This window comes from Dasypus novemcinctus, chromosome 13, assembly GCF_030445035.2.
Source record: "Dasypus novemcinctus isolate mDasNov1 chromosome 13, mDasNov1.1.hap2, whole genome shotgun sequence".
Lineage (NCBI taxonomy): Eukaryota > Metazoa > Chordata > Mammalia > Cingulata > Dasypodidae > Dasypus > Dasypus novemcinctus.
Window position 1 is genome coordinate 91,608,740 of NC_080685.1, and position 19,820 is coordinate 91,628,559.

At 43.3% G+C, this 19,820-nt stretch overlaps 1 protein-coding gene across 9 annotated transcripts in view; it reads left to right on the top strand.

The window, feature by feature from the left end:
* Positions 1 to 19,820, top strand: part of SRGAP2 (SLIT-ROBO Rho GTPase activating protein 2) — a 261,250-nt gene that overhangs the window by 1,068 nt on the left and 240,362 nt on the right. For all 9 annotated transcript variants that reach the window (XR_011645545.1, XR_011645544.1, XM_058275104.2 and 6 more), the window contains exon 2: positions 824 to 1,441. Coding sequence is in view for 7 of the 9 variants with exons in the window: in XM_058275104.2 (XP_058131087.1) it covers positions 1,375 to 1,441 (67 nt within the window). In the remaining 2 variants the exon portion in view is untranslated. The remainder of the gene's footprint in view (positions 1 to 823; positions 1,442 to 19,820) is intronic.

Sequence of the window (19,820 nt, forward strand, 5' to 3'; positions counted from 1 at the left end):
CCGCACCTCCTGGGTCGCGGAGTCGGAACTTGGACCTTCAGCCCCCCCCCACGGCGCCTGGGATTGGGTGTGGTATCCGAGCTACCTGGGCAGGGGTGACAAAAAATACGGGAGGGTGGCATTTAGAGCCACTCTTTTCCCTGCCTGGGGAGGCGACAGCTACCTCCCGTCCCCCGGCTTTCCCGGCTTCGACCCTCGCCTCTAACCCGTTTCCTGCTTCTGCCGACCACATTGTTTTCCTCGATATGTCCGGTGCGGAGCAGGCTTTTTCCTGCAGACTCCCTCCCCCTTCCCGCTCCCCAATATTTTGCTGCCAAGAGAAGCTAGTAACCGAAAACAAAACAGCTTGGAGGAGGGGCGGGAGGGCAAGAAAAGTTGTGCCCCAGGGGCTTGTCCCTCCCCGGCTTTGAAACCCCCTTTGAAGTCCCGGGGGGTGCCCCGGCCGGGGGTCCGGGGCGGCGCCGGAGGCCAGGCCGGGAGGGCTCCCTCGGGCTGGCCCCTGCCCAGCGCTGTCGGGGCCCTGCGGCCAGGCGGTCGCCGAGGTGCCGCAGTCCCCGCCCGGAGCCCGGTGTTCCCGCCGCAGTCCCCGCCCGGAGCTCGCCCAGGCGGCTGCTCCAAAGTGTTTTCTTTCAGCCTTAAAACAAAATCCGGAGGGAGCTTCCTTCCTCTCTGCCTCGCTGCGCAGAGCTCTGCTGGCCGTCGGCTTTGGCTGAGATGAATGGGCCCAGGCCGGGTTGGGAAGGACGTCCCCTACACCACCCCCGCCGAGATTAGAATCTGCGTTTGGGCTGATTGCCCCCTCCCCCTTTTCCTGCATTTACAGGCTAGTGAACCGGAGCAAACGACTTCCGATCCAGACCTTGCTGCTGCGGCTCCCGTTTGGGATTTGATTTGCAGCATCTTCGAGCCTGTACAACAAAAAACCGCGAAGCACGCCCAGCTCTCCCCCGGCACTCTGATACGCACCCACTCCCTCTCGGGGACACAGCTGGGCGAGTCCACACCCCCGCAACCCCCACACCATGTTGTTGTGCGGAAGGACTTCCACTCCCCGCCTGTGTCGTTGATGTCCGACCCCAGGCCAGCCTTGGGGCGCTGCGGTTCTCCCGGCTAATGCTGAGGCTGCGGCTCGGGCTCCAGCTCTAGCACAGGAATCGGCAGCCGCCGCGCCCGGCCCCAGCGCCCGCCGTCTGCATGTGCCCGCGGTAGCAGCCTGCCCAGCCCGCAGCCCGCTCTCCTCGGAGCGCTGGAGACCACCGCGGGGGTCCCTTCTGCCTTCTCCAAAAGCGGTCCTGGAGGCATTGATTTCGGTGGTTGGATTTTTCCCTTGGATCTATCAATTCACAATTCGAATTTGGAAGAAAGAAGGAAAACATGACGTCTCCGGCCAAATTCAAAAAGGATAAGGAGATCATAGCAGAGTACGATACTCAGGTCAAAGGTAAGGGCTTTGAAAAATCATATAATGCATATGCTGTATGGCCCTGTGAGGCATGTTTTTCCAACTGGACTTGCAGGTTCTTCATATCTTTGGGTGGAGCAGGCAGGGACAGGCTGACCCCGGAGGTGGTTTCATAGGTTTGGGTTGGAACCACAAAGGAATGGGCAGTGCCAGGAGACACAGGCACATTTTTGGAGTGGGCGTCAGGTCCCTCTAGAGCTGGCTGGACCATTATCACGGCAGCCCTTTCCCCCAGGCTCTACCAGGTGGGGGGAGGGGCAGGAGGTTCATGGCAAGAGAAAGGCTGCAGTTTGCCTCAGGGTGTCCATGCCAGGTTTCTTTGAAGGACATCTGGAATCTGACAGGTGTTTGTGAATTTATTTCAGAGGTTGTGGAAGAGTCCAGGTAGAGAAAGGCAACCTTGAGAAGGTGTACCATTTGGGGAGGAGAGGCGGGGTATTTCTGATGCACTATATTGAAATAGGACTTTCGCTCTGGGGCACCAGGCACAGAAAGTCCATAAGACACCTTTGGTGCACCTCAAACCTGCCTGCACCCTGGTGGCCTAGCATATAATCAGATGACAGACAGAGTAAGGTCACCCACACTCTGTCTCCACCTTCATCTAAAGCCAAATGGAATTGGGATATTAGGGATGCTGGTTGGTGCTGATTCTGGAAAATGGGAAGACATAATAGTTTAACCCTTCCGTGGTCTCTTTCTGTCTCAGAATACATTCTTTTGCCTTGTTTCCCTCCCTGTAAAAAAAAAAAAGTGAAATATAAAGCAAAATGTGGACTTGGAAAAAACAAGTGACCTGTCTCTACATCCAGTCTACTGCTATACTTGGTCGGTGAATCCAGAGCCTACTCCCAGATAGCCTTTCCTTAACTGGCAGTTCCCTTTGGAGGGATTTCCTCCTGTTATAAGAGCTTCAGCATGTGTTTGTGCAAGACCCTGTCCCTTCCTGGCCAGTCACTGGGAAGAGCCATGTGGCTGTAGCCCATTGAGACCTCAGTTGGGGGTGGGAGAGGTTGGTGGCCTTGAATGATACACCACATGGTTGGAGCTCTGGGTTTTCCTTTGTTTCAGAGTAGAGTGAGGGGCCCCTCCTTCTTTCCCTGCACCAATGCAAGGAGACCTTTTCCTATCATAGATGACTTGGGAAAGGCCATGTCTCCTCTCTAATGATTTCCTGAGGGGCCATTGGGGTAGAGTTTGAGATGGGCAGCTGCTTTCTCTTTTGAAGGTTGGAAGGTGCTTTGAAGTCCCAATTGTGCTTGCAAGATTTTTTTTTTTTTTTTTTTGGTCATCAGCTTGGTCAATGTGCTGGAGGTGCCCTAAGGGACCTTCTGTCCACTTGACTGAAAATATTGGTAGGTTTGTTACAAAGATGGGGAAGTTGACTGATGGATAGCTTCAGTTGAACTGAGATTGGGAGAGGTGTGGTTGTGAGTTATAATTGAGGTCTTGGCCTCTTGTCACTGTTCATAATCCGTGCCTGTTTTTGTAAACAATAGGCTACTGGCTTCCGTGTCCTGTCCAGATGTGCTGCATTCTGCTCCTGGAATCCCCCCACCCCTCTACCACAGTTTTAACCAGACATGTCATTCTTTTTTCACATCCTATTCTTAAATGTTGCCATAGGGAGCGTTAATAACTTTGACTTTCCCAGGTTTCTCTTCAGAAGCACGCCATTTGACTAAGGTGCAAAGTGGTTTTTGCATGTTTAGTTTTTGGAAGGTTCAGGACTGAAAGGTGTTAATAGAAGGTATCTGCCAATTCCTTCCTGGTAAAGGATTTCTCACGAGTGTCTTAAAATTAAACACTTTGTGTATTTACAAACATTGCTCATTGAGATGATGTAATGCCTTTGGCTTTTTGGGGTTTTTCTTTAACCTTGCCAAAGCAAGTTTTGCTTTCTCTGATATTTTCCTAATGACATTATTCAGGATCATAGATATTTATAGGTGGCTGAGCTTGATGTCTTACTAAAAGAGTGTGCCTGATGAATGCTTATGGAACTTGATTTGCATAGTTTAGTCCTTCATTTTACAACTGAGTACAGAGAAACTTAAGAGGCTTGTCCAAGGTCACACAGCTAGGTGGTAGTAGATCTGAAAGCCGAAGCAGGTTTTTACTGACTCCCAATTCTCTATTCTGTATCTTTACTATGAAACACATCCTCTGCCTTATGTGGGAAAAAAATAAAAAGTTCTTAAGGAGCCAAGAATCTGTCAATGAATAATAGTCATAATAAAAACAGTAGGTTACATTTTGAGTGCTTACTATGTTCCAGACTGTCCCAGGTGCTTGCCTTGAATTGTCTCTTTTAATCCTAATACCAACCCTGGAGGGAGGTGTAATTGTCACTTCCATTTGCCATTTAAGGAAATTGAGGTTTAGAGAGGCTACGAAGCCCTTCCAAGGTTGCAGAGCCAAACCATGGTAGTTCGATTCCACTCTTTCATTCATCAGCGGTTTATTGAGTGCCTTCTATGTGCTCTGAGGGCTGGTGATACAGCAGTGAACAACATAAAATCTCTACCCTCAAAGAGCTTACGTTATAGAGCAAGCTCCAAAACTCCTGTGCTCTGTACAATAATGCAGAATTTGGAGACAAAAGACCAGGTTCTGTTTTGGCTCTTCCCCTTACCAGCTGGAAGCCCTGGGTCAGAATCAAGAGTTTCAGCTTTTTACATGTTAAATGGGACTCATGGTGCTGTCAGCCTTATTTCTCTTACAGATACCAAGAAAAAAAGAAAATTGCCACATAGTAAGTTTGGTCTGATGGCTAAGAGGCAGTTTTAGAGTCAAATAGATCCAGGTTTAAATTTCGGTTCCGCCACTTGCTGGCCTTGCCACCTCAGGCAAGTTACATGATTGTTCTGAATCTCAGTTTCCTAATTTGTATAAAAGACAAAATAATATCCATTTCTTAAGGTGGTTGTGAGCATTTGATGAGATAGTGCATGTGTGTGTACACATACACACACATATACTATATATATCTCATTTACCATAGGATCTAGCACTTGAAGGTACTCAATAAATAGTACAGTCTACTTGTCTCTCATTGAGCCTTTCTTCTTGCTGAGCTGGGCTGACCGTTAAGGCTGCATCACTTATGCACTCCTAAAGCCCCAGCTAGTGAATGATAGGAAACAAGTTGAGGAGTGAAACTTGAGTTCTAGTGTGAGTTCTTCCAGTGGTCAGTCACTTTGCCTCTCTGGGCTTCAGTTTCTTTTTCCTTAAAATGAACAGGTGAAGTGTCTGATCTGCAGGGGGTTTGTTGGCTGCTGTTGTAATGTATATCCCTGGGTCCTGCTTTTTTATCAGAATGGTTTGAATCAAGTGGCCCCTAAATGGACCCTGTGGGGCTCTGTCTGTGCTGTGGTTTTTTGTGTCCCCTTAAATGACCTGCTTGCATGTGCCCTGAAGGACTTCTGGGGCTGCAGCCCCAACCCCTAGCGCAGTGTGGTTTTGTGAGGGGTGTGCCTCTTTAGCCTGCCTAGTAGCCGCCTTCTTAAAAACCATCATTGTTTCTGGTTTGTGGGTGTTCAGATTCCTTTGAAAGTTCATGCCTGACTCAAAAGTAATAATAATCTTAGTGTTTTTGCATAGCGTTTCCCCGTTTACAAAGCGCTTTCATATACATTAATCTCTGAAAATTCTTGACAATCCTGGTTGTCCTAATCTTTTGGCCTCTAGCCTGTTCGCTTCTGTGCTGGGATTGGAGCAGCTAAAGTGGTGGTAAGATGCAGGGCATGTTTGCCAGAGATGCTAAGCTGCGTGGTATTTGGGTGCACATAGTCCCAGCTATTGTCCTTTCCTTATTCAAGTCAACCCCCTATCTTCTCTATACCTTGAGTTTTTATAGTGTCCCAGAAAGCCTGAGATTGACAGTTACAGTTAATGCAGGAGGAATGGTCTGAAACAGAGTGGTACTGTGTGCTGAGCAGTCAAATTCTCTTTCTTGAAAACATTAGGGGTCTTGTCTTGTTTTTTTTTTTTTTTTAAATCTTAGAACAGTACGTGTGCACCACAGAGCTGGGAAGTGAATTTTTGTCATCTCCATCTGGAGCATTTTGGTAGAAAAAAGTTCAGGCCTCTGCCTGAAACAGTTTAACCCTTTGAGAGCCTGAGGTGAAAGTGAAAACTCTAGTCATAGGCTGATTGCTGATGCTTAAACATCTCATTCCACCAGGAGATCTGAGTGGGTCTTCTCTCACGTCAGCAAAGGTCTTCTCCCATGGTCCTTTCCTTATAACCCTCATTTCCCAAGGGAGCTTTGAATATAATCAGTTTGTGAAAAGCTACAGTAAAACATCTCATTGGAATCCCCAAGCAGATCTTCCTGTGAGATGTTTGAAGACTCTTTTCCCCCTTCCTCAGGGAAAATAGCAATGCTGCAGTAAGGCGAACTCTTGGAACAAAACGAAGCCTTTGGAAAAATTCAAGTATTCTTTATCTCAAAGTAGAAAGGCCCTGGGAGAAGGTGGTGGGCAAGGGGCCAGGGGATGCTGTGTGTTGTGGAAAGCAGCAATGGTTGGAAACAGTGTTTGAGGGGTCCTTAGCTTTTCCTTTTGCAGGCATTCTGCTGAGGAATGGGAACAGAACTTTTCCTTGGAGAAGCACTTTTGGTAGTTTAATGGCCACGTGCTCATGCACCATACAGGTCAAAAACCTGGTTGAGCCCTGATCATTTGTCTATTAGGAAGTTTGCAGAGCTGGACCTGGCCCTCATGTGCAATCCAGCTTCTTTTTTTCTCTTTTTCTTTTTTCCATCCTTTTTTAAAGTCAGCAGGTCCTCAATCCCTGACTTGTAAAGTCCCACTGTTCACTCCAGAGAAATGAGGGTAGCCCAATAGCACCTGCCGAGCTCTTCCAGAAGAGGCTTTCTTCATGGGAATCATGCTTACCCTACACCCCTACATCCAGGGTCTTTGCCAGGGAAATATGTTGTATGGCAGTGAAACAGCAATTGATATGTAAATTTTTCTTGGTAATAAAATTCAAGCAAACAGTTTTAACCTGGTGTAAGCTCCAGAATTGGCATTTTAGAGAATCTGAGAAAGTTTTACTCCTGAAGTTGTTTCATTTAAAAATAGATAATGAGAGCACTTAAAAACAATTTTAAAAATTACAAACTAACACCTTTATTGACTTTGAAATAATTAATAGGAACTTTCAACTCCCCCTCTTTTAATGAGGTGGTACCAGGACTTGAACCCAGGACCTTGTACGTGGGAAGCAGGCACTCAACCACTGAACTACATCCACTCCCCCTCTCTTTTTTTAAATTGTCCAATATTTTTTATCAGCTTTATCAAGCTGTTAATTGGCAAAAGTAAGCTGCACTTGTTTAATGTACATAGTTTGATAAGTTTTGACATATTATACACCCAGGAAACCATCACAATCAAGATAGTGAACATAACCATTGTTCCCAACAGTTTCTTCATTATAGTGCGTTATAGTAAATTCGTAAATACTGACCACCTATAGGAAAGAAATTGGTTTAAAAATAAGTCAAAGCCAAATATTATCAAGTTTAAAAAAGTAATAAATAATAAATAAAACAATGATACAAACTACCCAGATTGGCTCTTGGAAAATTTGTTTAACCTTAGTTTAACCTTAGTGAAAAGGGCTGATACTCTCCTAGGGAAGGTAGATTAATCATAGTATCTCAGCCATTACTATGGATTTAGGTGGGAGGGTCCAGGGTGGGTATGAGAAAGAAGAGAAAAACATTTTGGACGAGTTAGGACTAGGCGAGTTGATAGTATCTGTTGGTGTACAGACCTTTCTAGAGCTAGTCCCAAGGGCGTGGTGCCTCTTCTGAGGGGGTCACAAGTGAGCTGGATGCCAAGGACAAGGGTTGGGGTCTCCCATGAGAGATCTATTTCGAATGTTATAAATATGGCTTCTTTCCTCTAATGATTCTGTCTTGCCTTTTGAATAGACACCAACTTTCTTTCCTAGGCTGACGTTTAACTTGGTCTTCAATTTTGCTGTAGCCTATCATTTCAACCATATTCTAAATTTTGCCTTAAAGGACTAGAGGCTTATCTAGACTATTAGCCAGTCTTTAAACACATATGCTATTAGCTAACATTTTGCTGTGCTCAACATTTACTGTGTGCTAGGCATTGTGCTAAGTAAGTACACAGATTATTTTGTGATCTTTACACTGACTCTTGGAGAAATATATTGCTCTTGTCCCATTTTACTGATGAAGAAAGTGTGGCATAGGAGGGTCAATAACTCTCCTAGGGTCTGCAACTAGCGAATATTGGAGCAAGAATTAGAACCTTAGCTATCACCTGAGGCTGAGTTCTGAGAGCTATTCATAGAATGCCTCTTTCTCCCCACATCTTCACCAGTGAAATCTCACCCTTCTGGTAGAGCTACCTTTTTCTGGATTGCCTTCCTTGGTCACTGTGACCAAAAATGACCCCCTCCTTCTATTTCACTCAGACGGTACCTCTCTTACTACATGTCAACTCCCTCAGGTTTTGAATATTTGTGTTTCAGTAATCTTCTCTACTCTACTAGAAGTTTGGTAGGAATTTTTTTTTTCTTGGAGATGCTGGGGATTGGACCTGGGACCTTATTTATGCAAAACAGGTGCTCAACCACTGAGCTACACCCTCTGCTTGGTAGGAATGTTTTGAGGTTGTGTAGTGCAATGCAAAGAACATAGGCTGTAAAACCAGCCCTCAGTTGGAATCTTGTCAGCAATCATTTCAACCATATTTAAAATTTTGCCTTTAAGGACTAGAGGCCTGTCTAGACTATTTGCCAGTCTTTAAACACATATGCTATTAGCTAACATTTTGCTATATGGCCTTGTTTAAGTCCCTTAATTTATTTTCCAAGCCTTATTTCTCTTCTGTGATGCAGCGATAACAAGACCTATCTTGCTGGTATATTGTGAATGTGTGTAAAGTACTTGCTCAGTGTTTGGCAACTATTAAGCGTTAAATAAATAGCTCTTGTTAAGGTAGGAAACCTGTCTAGAACAGTACTGTAGCCTAAATGGTAGCTCTTAGTACATATTTATTGATTGGAATAATGAATGTATAAATGAGTGAGATAGGCTACTGCAATATATATATATTTAGAAATTAATTGGTTTTGGCAAAATGCTTTGCTTGACATCACAAAATGATTAAAAAATAAACAAATTTATTGTCCTGCCAAGGTTATAACATAAGACTATCTATACCCATCACATCCCATTTACTCTCTGTTCATGTTTTATACTACCACAAAGCTGAACTGCCTCTAGTTTCCTTACCATATCATGTTCTTCAATGCTTCAGGTTTATCCATACTGTTTCTTCTCTTTGGAATGTGTCCTTTTCCTTCAATCTGGAAAACTTATTCAGCTTTTAAAATCCAGCTCATATGGATTCTCCTTATCCTTGCTCTCTGCATGGTAATCCTCTGCAGGATTCCAAGCAGGACCCTCAGCATCTCTCATTGCTTTTTGCCCAGGGTTTCAGCATTTCCTCTGAAGTATCCTTGTGCATACTTGTATTATTGCACTCATATTACATTATAATCTCTTTGTTTACAACTCACCAAGCACCTGGGGACAGAACTGTCTTTTACCCATTTCTCTGTGTCCAGCTTCTGGCATATAACAAGTTTTTTGAGTTGAGGTTGGATGTGACAGTTCCATGATGCCATATTTCTGCAGGGCTCCCAGAGCCAATAAAAAGTCCCCTGCCTGTGTTAGTGTTATTTGAAATTCAAAAAATTGATTAAACATTGGGGATATTATCATTACACAAGACTAATTATGGTACAAACTGTATAGCGCATTAAAATCCCCCCACCCCCATTGTTTACCACCTCTACCACTCCCTTTAGATCACTGCCTTGGGAGCTATACTTGAGTTGATAAGATTTTTCAAATACATCTTCTATCTTGGAAATCAGGAAAAATATTAACCTTGATGGCCCCAACAAAAGTAAGACTTTCTGTAGTTGAGGCAGAACATATACTACTCTATTTTCTAGGATTCATTTGCCATTTTTAGCAATATTCAAAGTCTAAAATCGAGAGAGATTGTATCTGTCTTGACAGGGCATCAAGACAGGATAGACCTGAGAAAGAAACTGTTAAGATGCTCTTTTGAGGCATGGGTTTGGAGAGAATTATTGCTTGGTTAGAAGCAGCTGCATGATCTGTGGTAAATGAGGAGGAAAGGTTCAAATGGACAAGCAGGAAAACTCTCTCCTCTTGTTTTTCAAATCATGTGTTTTTAAGTAGCCTAGACTTTATTTATACATTGTGAATGAATGGTTCTGAACTTGAAATATATATTTGTGAATAAGGAAAAACAGCTGGGAGGTATGCCTCCATTTTTGTGGGTATTTTAGGATGCCATGTGTTAGGGAGAAGGGGAGTGTTTTGTATTGTTTTGTTTTAGACCTTTTCTTCTAAAAACTTACTATCAGTGGGCAGGTGACTCAAAAGGCATTGTGAAAGTTGGGACCTTGTCTTTGCAGTCTGAGCCTGGATCCTGCCTGTAGCCTTGCAGTGGGGTGGGCAGTGTCTGAATGCTCTCCCTGGAGAAGATGACCTGGTGCAGCTGTGGATGGCTGGGTGGCCAGGGTTCCACAGGAGACAAAGCAAGAAAACAAAGGGAGCCACGGGCATGAGCTGGCCAAGACATGCCATGCCATGAGCTTTAAGAAATACATCCTGTTTCTGAAGAGTTGGCAACAGTTTCTTCAAACATTGAAATCCCTAGAGATCGGTCCCTTTTTCCACTTATTTTTTTCTTGTGTTTTATTCGGGGAGGGACACTGGGGCAGATTTTGCCAGATGAGTAAGCTGCTCTTTAGGGAGATATCTTGACTGAGATACCTGTTTTGGAATAATAACTCTTTTGGGCCAATAGGGTACCTCACAACCAGTTGAATTATAGGATTCCTTTTTTTTTTTTAAGATTTATTTTTTATTTCTCTCCCCTTCCCCCCCAATCCCCCCCATTGTCTGCTCTCTGTGTCTATTTGCTGCGTGTTCTTCTTTGTCTGCTTCTGTTGTCAGCGGCATGGGAATTTGTTTCTTTTTGTTGCGTCATCTTGTGTGTCAGCTCTCCATGTGTGCGGCACCATTCCTGGGCAGGCTGAACTTTCTTTCGCCCTGGGCGGCTCTCCTTACGGGGCTCACTCCTTGTGCGTGGGGCTTCCCTACGCGGGGACACCCCTGCGTGGTAGGGCACTCCTTGTGCGCATCAGCACTGCGTGTGGGCCAGCTCCACATGGGTCAAAGAGGCCCGGGGTTTCATCTGCAGACCTCCTATGTAGTAGGCACATGCCCTATCCACTGGACCAAGTCCGCTTCCCTGTAGGATTCTATACTTACAGAATGGTTCCAAGGGAAAAAGCATTGGATTTGGAGGCAGAAAGCCTGGGTCCTAGTCTGGTTTTGCCATTTCCTACTGTGATTTTGGGAGTGATTCACTTAAGGTCTCAAAATCATAACAATTCTTGGATGTGGGCAATAATGTTGATGATGACAATGATGTTGGCTACCATTTACTGAATGTGCCAAGCTCTGTTCTAAGTGCTTTATATATGTTAAGTCATGAATCCCCCAATATGAGGTAGGTATTATTTTATTGCCATTTTGCAGATGAGGAAATTGAAGCACAGGGAGATGAAATAATTTGCTCAACAGCACACAGTTAATAAGTGATGGAGACAGCGTATGAACCCAGGTAGATTCAGTGCTGTCGTGGGGTTCAAATGAAATAATCCATGTGAAAGGCCTTTGAACCTATGAAATGCTATATATATTTAGTTGATTGTTCTCATTTCCTAGTATCTTGGTACAAAAGAGAGTTAATGCTTTATTCTAAAAATGTCTTCCTAGTACATACCTACATGACCTGCCTATACCTTGGTTTTCTCATCTAGAAAATTAAGGAATTGTAAAAATTTTAAGAGCCTTCTAGTTTCACAGTTCATGATTCCTGCTTATTTAAAATATTGACGATGATGATGTTGCCCCTATTAAGCCGGCACACTTTTTGTAAGTACAAAAACCATTATATTCTCAAACCATTGCTCTCTCATTACAGGGCTTGCCATGTCTGGATGGCTGCTCCACACCTACAGGGTGGATTGCTTGGTTGGGAGCAGTAGAAATGATACTTGGTTAGGTGTCAAGATGTACTAGGAAGATGTGCCTCACAGTTGCAGAAATCAAGGGGAGGGATAGTTACCCGAGGAGGCTAAACGTGAACTTGTGACTGGATCACTAGGGGCAATGAATGCTTTACTCAGGATATATTTATTAAAACTTGGGCTTCCAGTAATCTCAGAGACTTACAGAGTGAGAAAATTCTCTGGTGTTGGTGGTTGGTGTGGTTTTCCTTATCCATTTTGGTGGGCCAGAAACAGAATTTGTATAACTTCCAATATTAGAGACATTTATGTTTTTGGATGCAATACTTGAATTTAAAAGAAAGAAAGAAAGAAACAAAAAGAAGTTTAGTGGTTGTCTTTAATTTTTGTTGTCTTTAGTTAAAATTAAAGAAATAAGGAAGTAGGGAGGTTTTTTACTCCTGACATCTGGTCTGGAAAAAATTGGGGGGTGTGGATGTGGTACTGGTAGAGGTTTAATTTAGACTTCTAAACTCTTAGGGAAGTGACTTCTAGCCCTTCCAAGATGTAGAATGGTTTATTGCCTCTGATATTCTTTCCATATGTAAGGCCCTTTGTCAAACTAAGGGATTTCTTTGTGGATTGTGATTAAGTTTGCTATACTACAGAATTCCTATGTTTTCATGTTTATGTTAGACTTCTTTTCACCTAATGAATAATCTAAGTAACAGTCTTTTGTTTTTAAGTGAAAACTATTAATAATGATGGCTCATACTTTTATCATTACAGCATTTGAAAAATATTCATAGGGAAGGAAGGGTTATGGGATATGGGATAATGTTGGACAAGTTATTCAACCTTTGGGATTCTCAGCTTCTCAACTGGAGAGTGAAAAGATGGATTACTAGTTCCTTGCATCATCATATTTAGGGCAGATAACTAAAAAATGGTTACCATAAATGAATTGCCACATAGGGTCTAAAGGATGATTCTTGTCCTGGGGGAGGTATAGAAACCAGAGTATAGATACTACAGGCTCTTCCTACTCATCTCCTGTTCCTGGTTTAAGGTTTCCTTTTAAAAGGAAGACATTAATAGGCTTTGTTTTAGACATCATTGAAGTCAGTTGTGCTGTATCTCTTGATCTTTATATTTATTCAGTGATTTGTGATGTTGTAAGTTTTCTCAACTCTTTGCTGATGGCAATTTTATACCAAACATCAAGCATTTTGGGTAGATGATATGTTATTGATTAATGAGGTTCTTGGTCTGGATATTTTATTTTATTTTATTTTTAAAGGGGTTTCATCTTTTTTTTTTTTTTTAAAGATTTATTATTTATTTATTTCTCTCCCCTTCCACCCCACCCCCCTGCCCCGTTTGTCTGTTCTGTGTCTATTTGCTGCGTCTTCTTCGTCCGCTTCTGTTGTCAGTGGCACGGGAATCTGTGCTTCTTTTTGCTGCATTATCTTGTTGTGTCATCTCTCCGTGTGTGCAGTGCCATTATTAGGCAGGCTGTACATTCTTTTGCACTGGGCGGTTCTCCTTACGGGGCGCACTCCTTGTGCGTGGGGCTCCCCTACGTGGGGGACACCCCTGCATGGCTTGGCACTTCTTGTGCGTATCAGCACTGCGCATGGGCCAGCTCCACACGGGTCAAGGAGGCCCGGGGTTTGAACCGCGGACCTTCCATGTGGTAGACAGACACCCTAACCGCTGGGCCAAGTCTGCATCCTTCATCTGGATGTTTTAAGGCCAGTAGAAACACAACTTTGAAGCAACATAGTCTCCTTAAAACTATAGTAGTGCTCCCACTGCCAAATTCTGAAACCAATTTGTGCCAGTCATTTCTTTCTAAGAGTAAATGTGTGCATTTGTGCTTTCTTTGCTCTTTTGACCAGGGAGCAGGACTGTCACTCCAGAAATGGTAGCTCTTCTAGATTCAGCAGCAAAAGAGTTAATCATTATCTAGGCTGAAAGAGAAACCTCTCAAGTTTTTAACCCTCAGTCTGCCTCAGATCTGTTTCTTACTCCTCCAAGAAGAAAATGCTTATACTCAAACACATGTATACCACACACACACATTCTTACAAAACTTAATGTAAAATGATCTCATGTTTATGAAAGCTGGAATTACTTGGGGGGGATACTTGTGTTCTGCAGGCTCAGTGGGCATGATGTGACAGCAGGGCAATTTGGCCTGTGGAGAGTGCGGACAAGAGCCTGATATGTAATTGAGTAAGAATTTGAAAAATTATCCGATAACATTAGGAGCTGCAAAGTACCCGCTTGTGCTTTCTTATGCTGGAAAACTATTTGGAGTAGGAGTGAGGAGCTAGCGTTGTTTTCAGGGCGTGGGAATCCTCTCCCCACCCCACAAACCAAATATGCCCCGGCAGAGAGTATGAGTTCTTTGAGAGATCTTGATATATCCATTTAATACAGTCTTCTGACTCCCCCCTTGTCCCTACCCCCTAGCAATTCTGCAGTCTTTTCATTTTAGGAATAGGGTTGTTAACTAGCCTCTTTAAAAAATTTTTTAAACGATTTATTTTATTAATCTCTCCCTATCCCCTCATTGTTTGCATTTGGTGTGTCTGTTCATCTTCCTTGTTTCTTTTGGAGGCACTGGGAACTGAACCCGGGAACTCTGATGTGGGAGGGAGGTGCCTAACACTTGAGCCACCTCTGTTCTCTGCTTTGATGTGTCTTTCATTATGTTTTTCTTCTTGTGACTCTTTTTTTTCCTTAAAGATTTATTTATTTATTTTATTTCTCTCCCCTTCCTCCCCTCCACCCCAGTTGTCTATTCTCTGTGTCTATTTGCTGCGTGTTCTTCTTTGTCCCCTTCTGTTGTTGTCAGCGGCATGGGAATCTGTTTCTTTTTGTTGCATCATTTTGCTGTGTCAGCTATCTGTGTGTGTGGTGCCACTCCTGGGGCAGACTGAATTTTCTTTCGCGCTGGGCGGCTCTCATTACGAGGCACACTCCTTGCGCATGGGGCTCCCCTATGTGGGGACACCCCTGCGTGGCACAGCACTCCTTGCGCACATCAGCACTGCACATGGGCCAGCTCTGCACGGGTCAAGGAGGCCCGGGATTTGGACCGCGGACCTCCCATGTGGTAGATGGATGCCCTAACCACTGGGCCAAATCCGCTTCCCTCTTCTTGTGACTCTTGTTGCATCATCTTATATCAACTTGCCGTGCCTGCCTGTTGCGCCAGCTCTCTGCCTTCTTCAGGAGGCACTGGGAACCGAACCACAGATCTCCCATGTGGTAGGCAGGAGCTCAATGGCTTGAGCCACATCCACCTCCCAAGCAAACCTTTAAAATCCTTTCCAGAAGAGACATCACAGCCCACTTCCCAGTTTGTTCCAGTGACCCAAACTGTAAATGGCCAATTCCTTCCTCTGCAGAGCTTGATTAAAAAAAAAAAAGAGGCTTGATGAATAGACTTATGTTTTGGCTGCTGCTACCATACCCTCTGTACAGACCTTTGCTTCATTTAGGTTCTCAGCAACTGGGGAGGGGAAGGTTATCGATGAAACTTTCAAGGCGTCAGTTAACGGCTGCTGGGGTGTTTTTCTTCCCAGTCCCCTCCCCTCCTCACTTCTACCCATGTTGGGACACTTTAGGTATTGAACAAGAAAATCATTAATTTCAGCCTGTCACCCATTTATTGAGCATCTACTATGTGCTTGGTACTGTGCTAGGTTGTGGGCATACAGAGAGTAAAAGTTTTCTGCCTTCAAGAAGCTTCAGCCTATATTATATGTGTGTGTGTATATATATATATATAAGTGTTTATATATAAATTCTCTGTGAACTGATTATTTAACTTCTTGAGCCTCAATTTCCTTATCAGTAAGATGGCATAAGTATGTTGTCTACATTCCAGCATTTTTGTATAGACCAATTGTGATAATGTATCATAATGAATGTTACAAACTATAATAAAATATAAATATATATAATTGGGACAGGATGCCACCTCACAGTGTTCTGTTCTTTAAGGTCTTTAAGAATGTGATTTAGAGCCTTATCCAAATATTTCCTAAATTGCAGTCTATAGACAGCTTTTTAATTTTGTCTTTCTTTTTGTTACTGATGTGTAGGTAGTTCTGATATTTTCTGGTTACTTATCGTTTGTTGGCAATATGAAAAATGCCTTCTCAGAGTTGGTTTTTCTTTTCACTTATTGGATTCTTTAATGTATAAGAAGTTTTAAATTGTAATATAGTTCAATTTATTTAATTTTTCTCTATTGTTTGGTCTTACAAACACCAACAAAGCAAACCAAAAAACCCTTCTGTATCCTGCAGATACACTAGTCTCCTACATTTTCTCCCAAAAGTTTTTTTTTTAATTTCAAATTATTTTTAATTTTGTTGTATTTTATTACTCCCAAAAGTTTAAAAGTTTTTCTTCTCATGTATGTCTTAAATAAGTCAGGAATTAATTTTTGTGAATGATGTGAGGTAGGGATCTAACTTTATTTTATATTCCATATGGCTAACAGTTTGTTCTAGCTCCTTTTATTGAAGGGTCCATTTGCCCCTTATATTTATTATATATCCAGTTTCCGCATGTTGTGGACAAAATTAATTGTCCATCGTGCTGTAGTGGTATTAAAACTGCTGCCCCTGGATGTGAAGGAGTTGAATGTTTTCTCTCCCGGGGTAGATAGCACTAGGCTCTCACCACAGCTTTAACCAGAACAATTCTGGTATTTTATTTACTATTTTCGGCATTCACCTAAGATTTTATTTGAAGAACACCTGGCACAATAAGTAAGTAAATAAATAAATGATTTAGACTACAATTTTAATGAATTATGTTTTGAAGGGTTTGGATTTGAACACAAAGGGTAAGTCATGCAGAAATTAGAATCTAGCTGTAAGGGTAGAATGTTTTTTTCTAAGCTAAAAATAAATACATTATTTTGTGATTGTCGGTGGTTCCAAATATATAGCCCGCGCCACAAATGTTTATTAACATAGGCACTGTGAGAGACTTAGAACTGTCAAGAGCCTAGTCCTTGTCCTCTGCGATCATATAAACCAGGGGAGAAAAACAGCCTACGTATACAAAAAGTAATAATAACAAAAAATAATTTAACACACAGCAATACCAGAAATGACATCAACCAGTGGATGACTGAAAATGAGTAGTGTTGATAAGAACTCTAGGAATTCGGAGTTGAGAGAGGTGTGGGCCAGAATGAATAAGACCTTGACTTAAGGAATAGAATTTGGCTAACTCCAGTAGGAGGAAAGAACAGAGGCAGTGTGTGCGCTTCCCTCCATGGTGTTCTCACAGCCCCCTCAGTGCTCACCACTCCTGCATCACTTCCTACACTGTAATACAATGATGGTTTTATCCACCCTCGCCCTCACCCACCACCCCTCTCTTAAACACTCACTAACTACCAGAAAGAAGCTTGTGAGTTCTTTGAGGGTGGGCAGCCTTTCATTTCCACATTCCCAGCATCCAGCACCATGTTTGCACGTGGTAGGCACCCAGTAAATGTTTGCTGAGTGAGTAAGGCTCTGGCTGGAGCAGAGGAGTAAGATCGGGCTGGGTAGTTTTTGATCTTGAATGTCAGCCAGACTGTACTGAGGCAGAGGAGAACAATAGAGGTAGTTGGAGTTGAAGACTGGTGTGATGAAGTCATGTTTCTGAGATTTTTCCCAGGGAGGTTTGCTTCTGTCCACACAGTGTATATTAGTTTGTGCTGTGCCCAGCAGGGAGTACTGTGAATGTGCTATTCAATGTGATCTTGCTTTAGGGCTCATGAGAGGAGTATGATTCTCCATTGACTGAACAAGAAACTTGGGTTCAGACAGATGATCCAAGGTGATGGGTGAGTGGAGACTATAGCCCAGGGTGTCTGACTCCAAAGACTGCTTGTTCCTTAGGCTCACCACCATGGTTGACCATGCCATAATCAAGAGACATTGGGAAGCGGATTTGGCCCAATGGATAGGGAGTCTGCTACCGCATGGGAGGTCCAAGGTTCAAACCTAGGGCCTCCAGACCCGTGTGGAGCTGGCCCACATGTAGTGCTGATGTGCACAGGAGTGCCCTGCCATGCAGGGGTGTCCCCCGCGTAGGGGAGCCCCACGTGCAAGGAGTGCGCCCTGTAAGGAGAGCGGCCCCACCTGAAAAAAGTGCAGCCTGCCCAGGAATGGCGCTGCACACATGGAGAGCTGACGCAGCAAGATGATGCAACAAAACGAGACACAGATTCTGGGTGCCGCTGACAATAATACAAGTGGACACAGAAGAACACACAGCGAATGGACACAGAGCAGACAACTGCAGGGGGGACGGGGAAGGGGAGAGAAATAAATAAATAAATCTTAAAAAAATAAAAATTAAAAAAAAACCTAAGTTTTCTGTCTACTAGTTAAAAAAAAAGACATAACTTGTGAAAATCGGGGGGTAGATGTCAGGAATGCCTAAGGTTTCTAGCTTAGAAGACAGGGAGAATGAAGGTGGCAATGGTAGAAATAGACACAGGGAAGTCTGGAGGAGAGGAGGCGCTGCAGGTGACAAGGGCACGAGTGCTATTTTTAGACATCCTGAGTTTGACGTGACAGTTCCATTCAAGCAGGATTTTCATCAGGCAATTGACAGTGCCATCTCTCTGCTGCTTAACCCCTCCCCCATTTTCATCAGATCTGTCATTTTCCTTTCTTTTAAATTGGAAACATTGCAGAGAAACGGCAAAATAGATGACACCCCATGTACATGCCAAATACCTGACCTCATTTGCAGCTTTACATTCCAGTTTGAGAAATGTTCTTCCTTGAAGGGTACTTCTTGTTTGTGTTAGGGAATTAATAGCCCTGTTGGGGATGAGCATAGCTAAACATGGAGAGGAAGAACCTGAGTTAAGAGCTGCCCTGCTCTTGTCAGATAAGCCTCTCCCCTCACTCTGAAATTTGCCACTGAGGTTGGAGGCCCCTTTCTGAGGGTCAGCCTGTAAATTAAAGAAAAGCCAGGTGGACTCCTGCCACCACCTCCACCACCTGAGTTCCAATGGTTGACTGAATTGCCGGCTACAGGGCAAGTTATTTTACAGGGATCCAAGGGAATGTGGGAGAGGTTTGAGTTTGGCAAAACCCAACTGGGTAGTGCTGACTGTTTTCGGGAGTGGAGGCCTAGTGGCAACCATCTTAATTTGAATAACTTTGGGATGGTGCGTTGGCTTTTTGGTAGAGGATTTGATTGGAGATTGTGATGTGGGGTTTTTAAGAGAGGGGATCCAGTTAAATCTATTTACTGGGGAATCTGTTTCAAATATTGGTAGTTTAATGTGTTCCATTATCTTTACCAAAGGCTTTGAATTTTTAGTCTTAGTTTGGTTTTGAGCAAAGTGGCCTGTGGTTACTTCTCATCTAATATGTTAGATTCAAGGAAATACTATTGTCCTCCCCTCTTCTTTTTTCTTTTTTTTTTAAACTAATGAAGAAACTGAGGCTCAGGTGAGTAACTTGCCCAAAGTCTCACTGTGGTAGATTTGGGATCCACTCTTGCCCTCCTGACCCTAGGACACATTCCATCATAGCAAGTTCAGTTACTATAGTAATTTCTGAGTAACACAGTTGGCTTGGAAATTTTGAGATGCTGTTTGTAGGAAAAAACACTCAGCTAGAAGTCAACCAACTTGGGTACCAGTCCCACTTCTGACCCTTGCCATGAACTGCCCTAGGTAAGTCCCTAACCTCTCCTAGTTCAACTTCTTCCGATATAAAATGGACATGTAATACCTACATCCAGGGGTCGTTGTGTTTATTAAATGAGGTGATGCTTGTGTACCTACTTTGTAAATTGTATAGCCTAAATAAATATAAAAGATTTTATTTGCTGTGACAAAAGGTGTTGGACAGTTCTTTGGAGTTTGTTTTAATGGGACTTGACCTACATAGCACTGACTCAAGGATGTTTGGTAAGGTGAATGAATCACCTGTTGCTTTCTGGGCCGTGCTTGAAAAGATATGCTGTCTTATGGTGAACTCCTTTGGCCCCACCCCAAGATTGCTCTTACACAATTTGGGTGAGATTTATGTGCACACACATTCTTCTTCAGAAACAAAACGGTGACCTGGACAGGGTGTTCATCAGGAAAGTAACTTAGCTGGCAAATATGTGTTTAATAATGTGGAGCTGGTTTAAGTAGTAGTGTGGGCCTCTGTATATGGGTTGGTAAATGATAAATAGCAAGTTTGCCAAGTAGAGT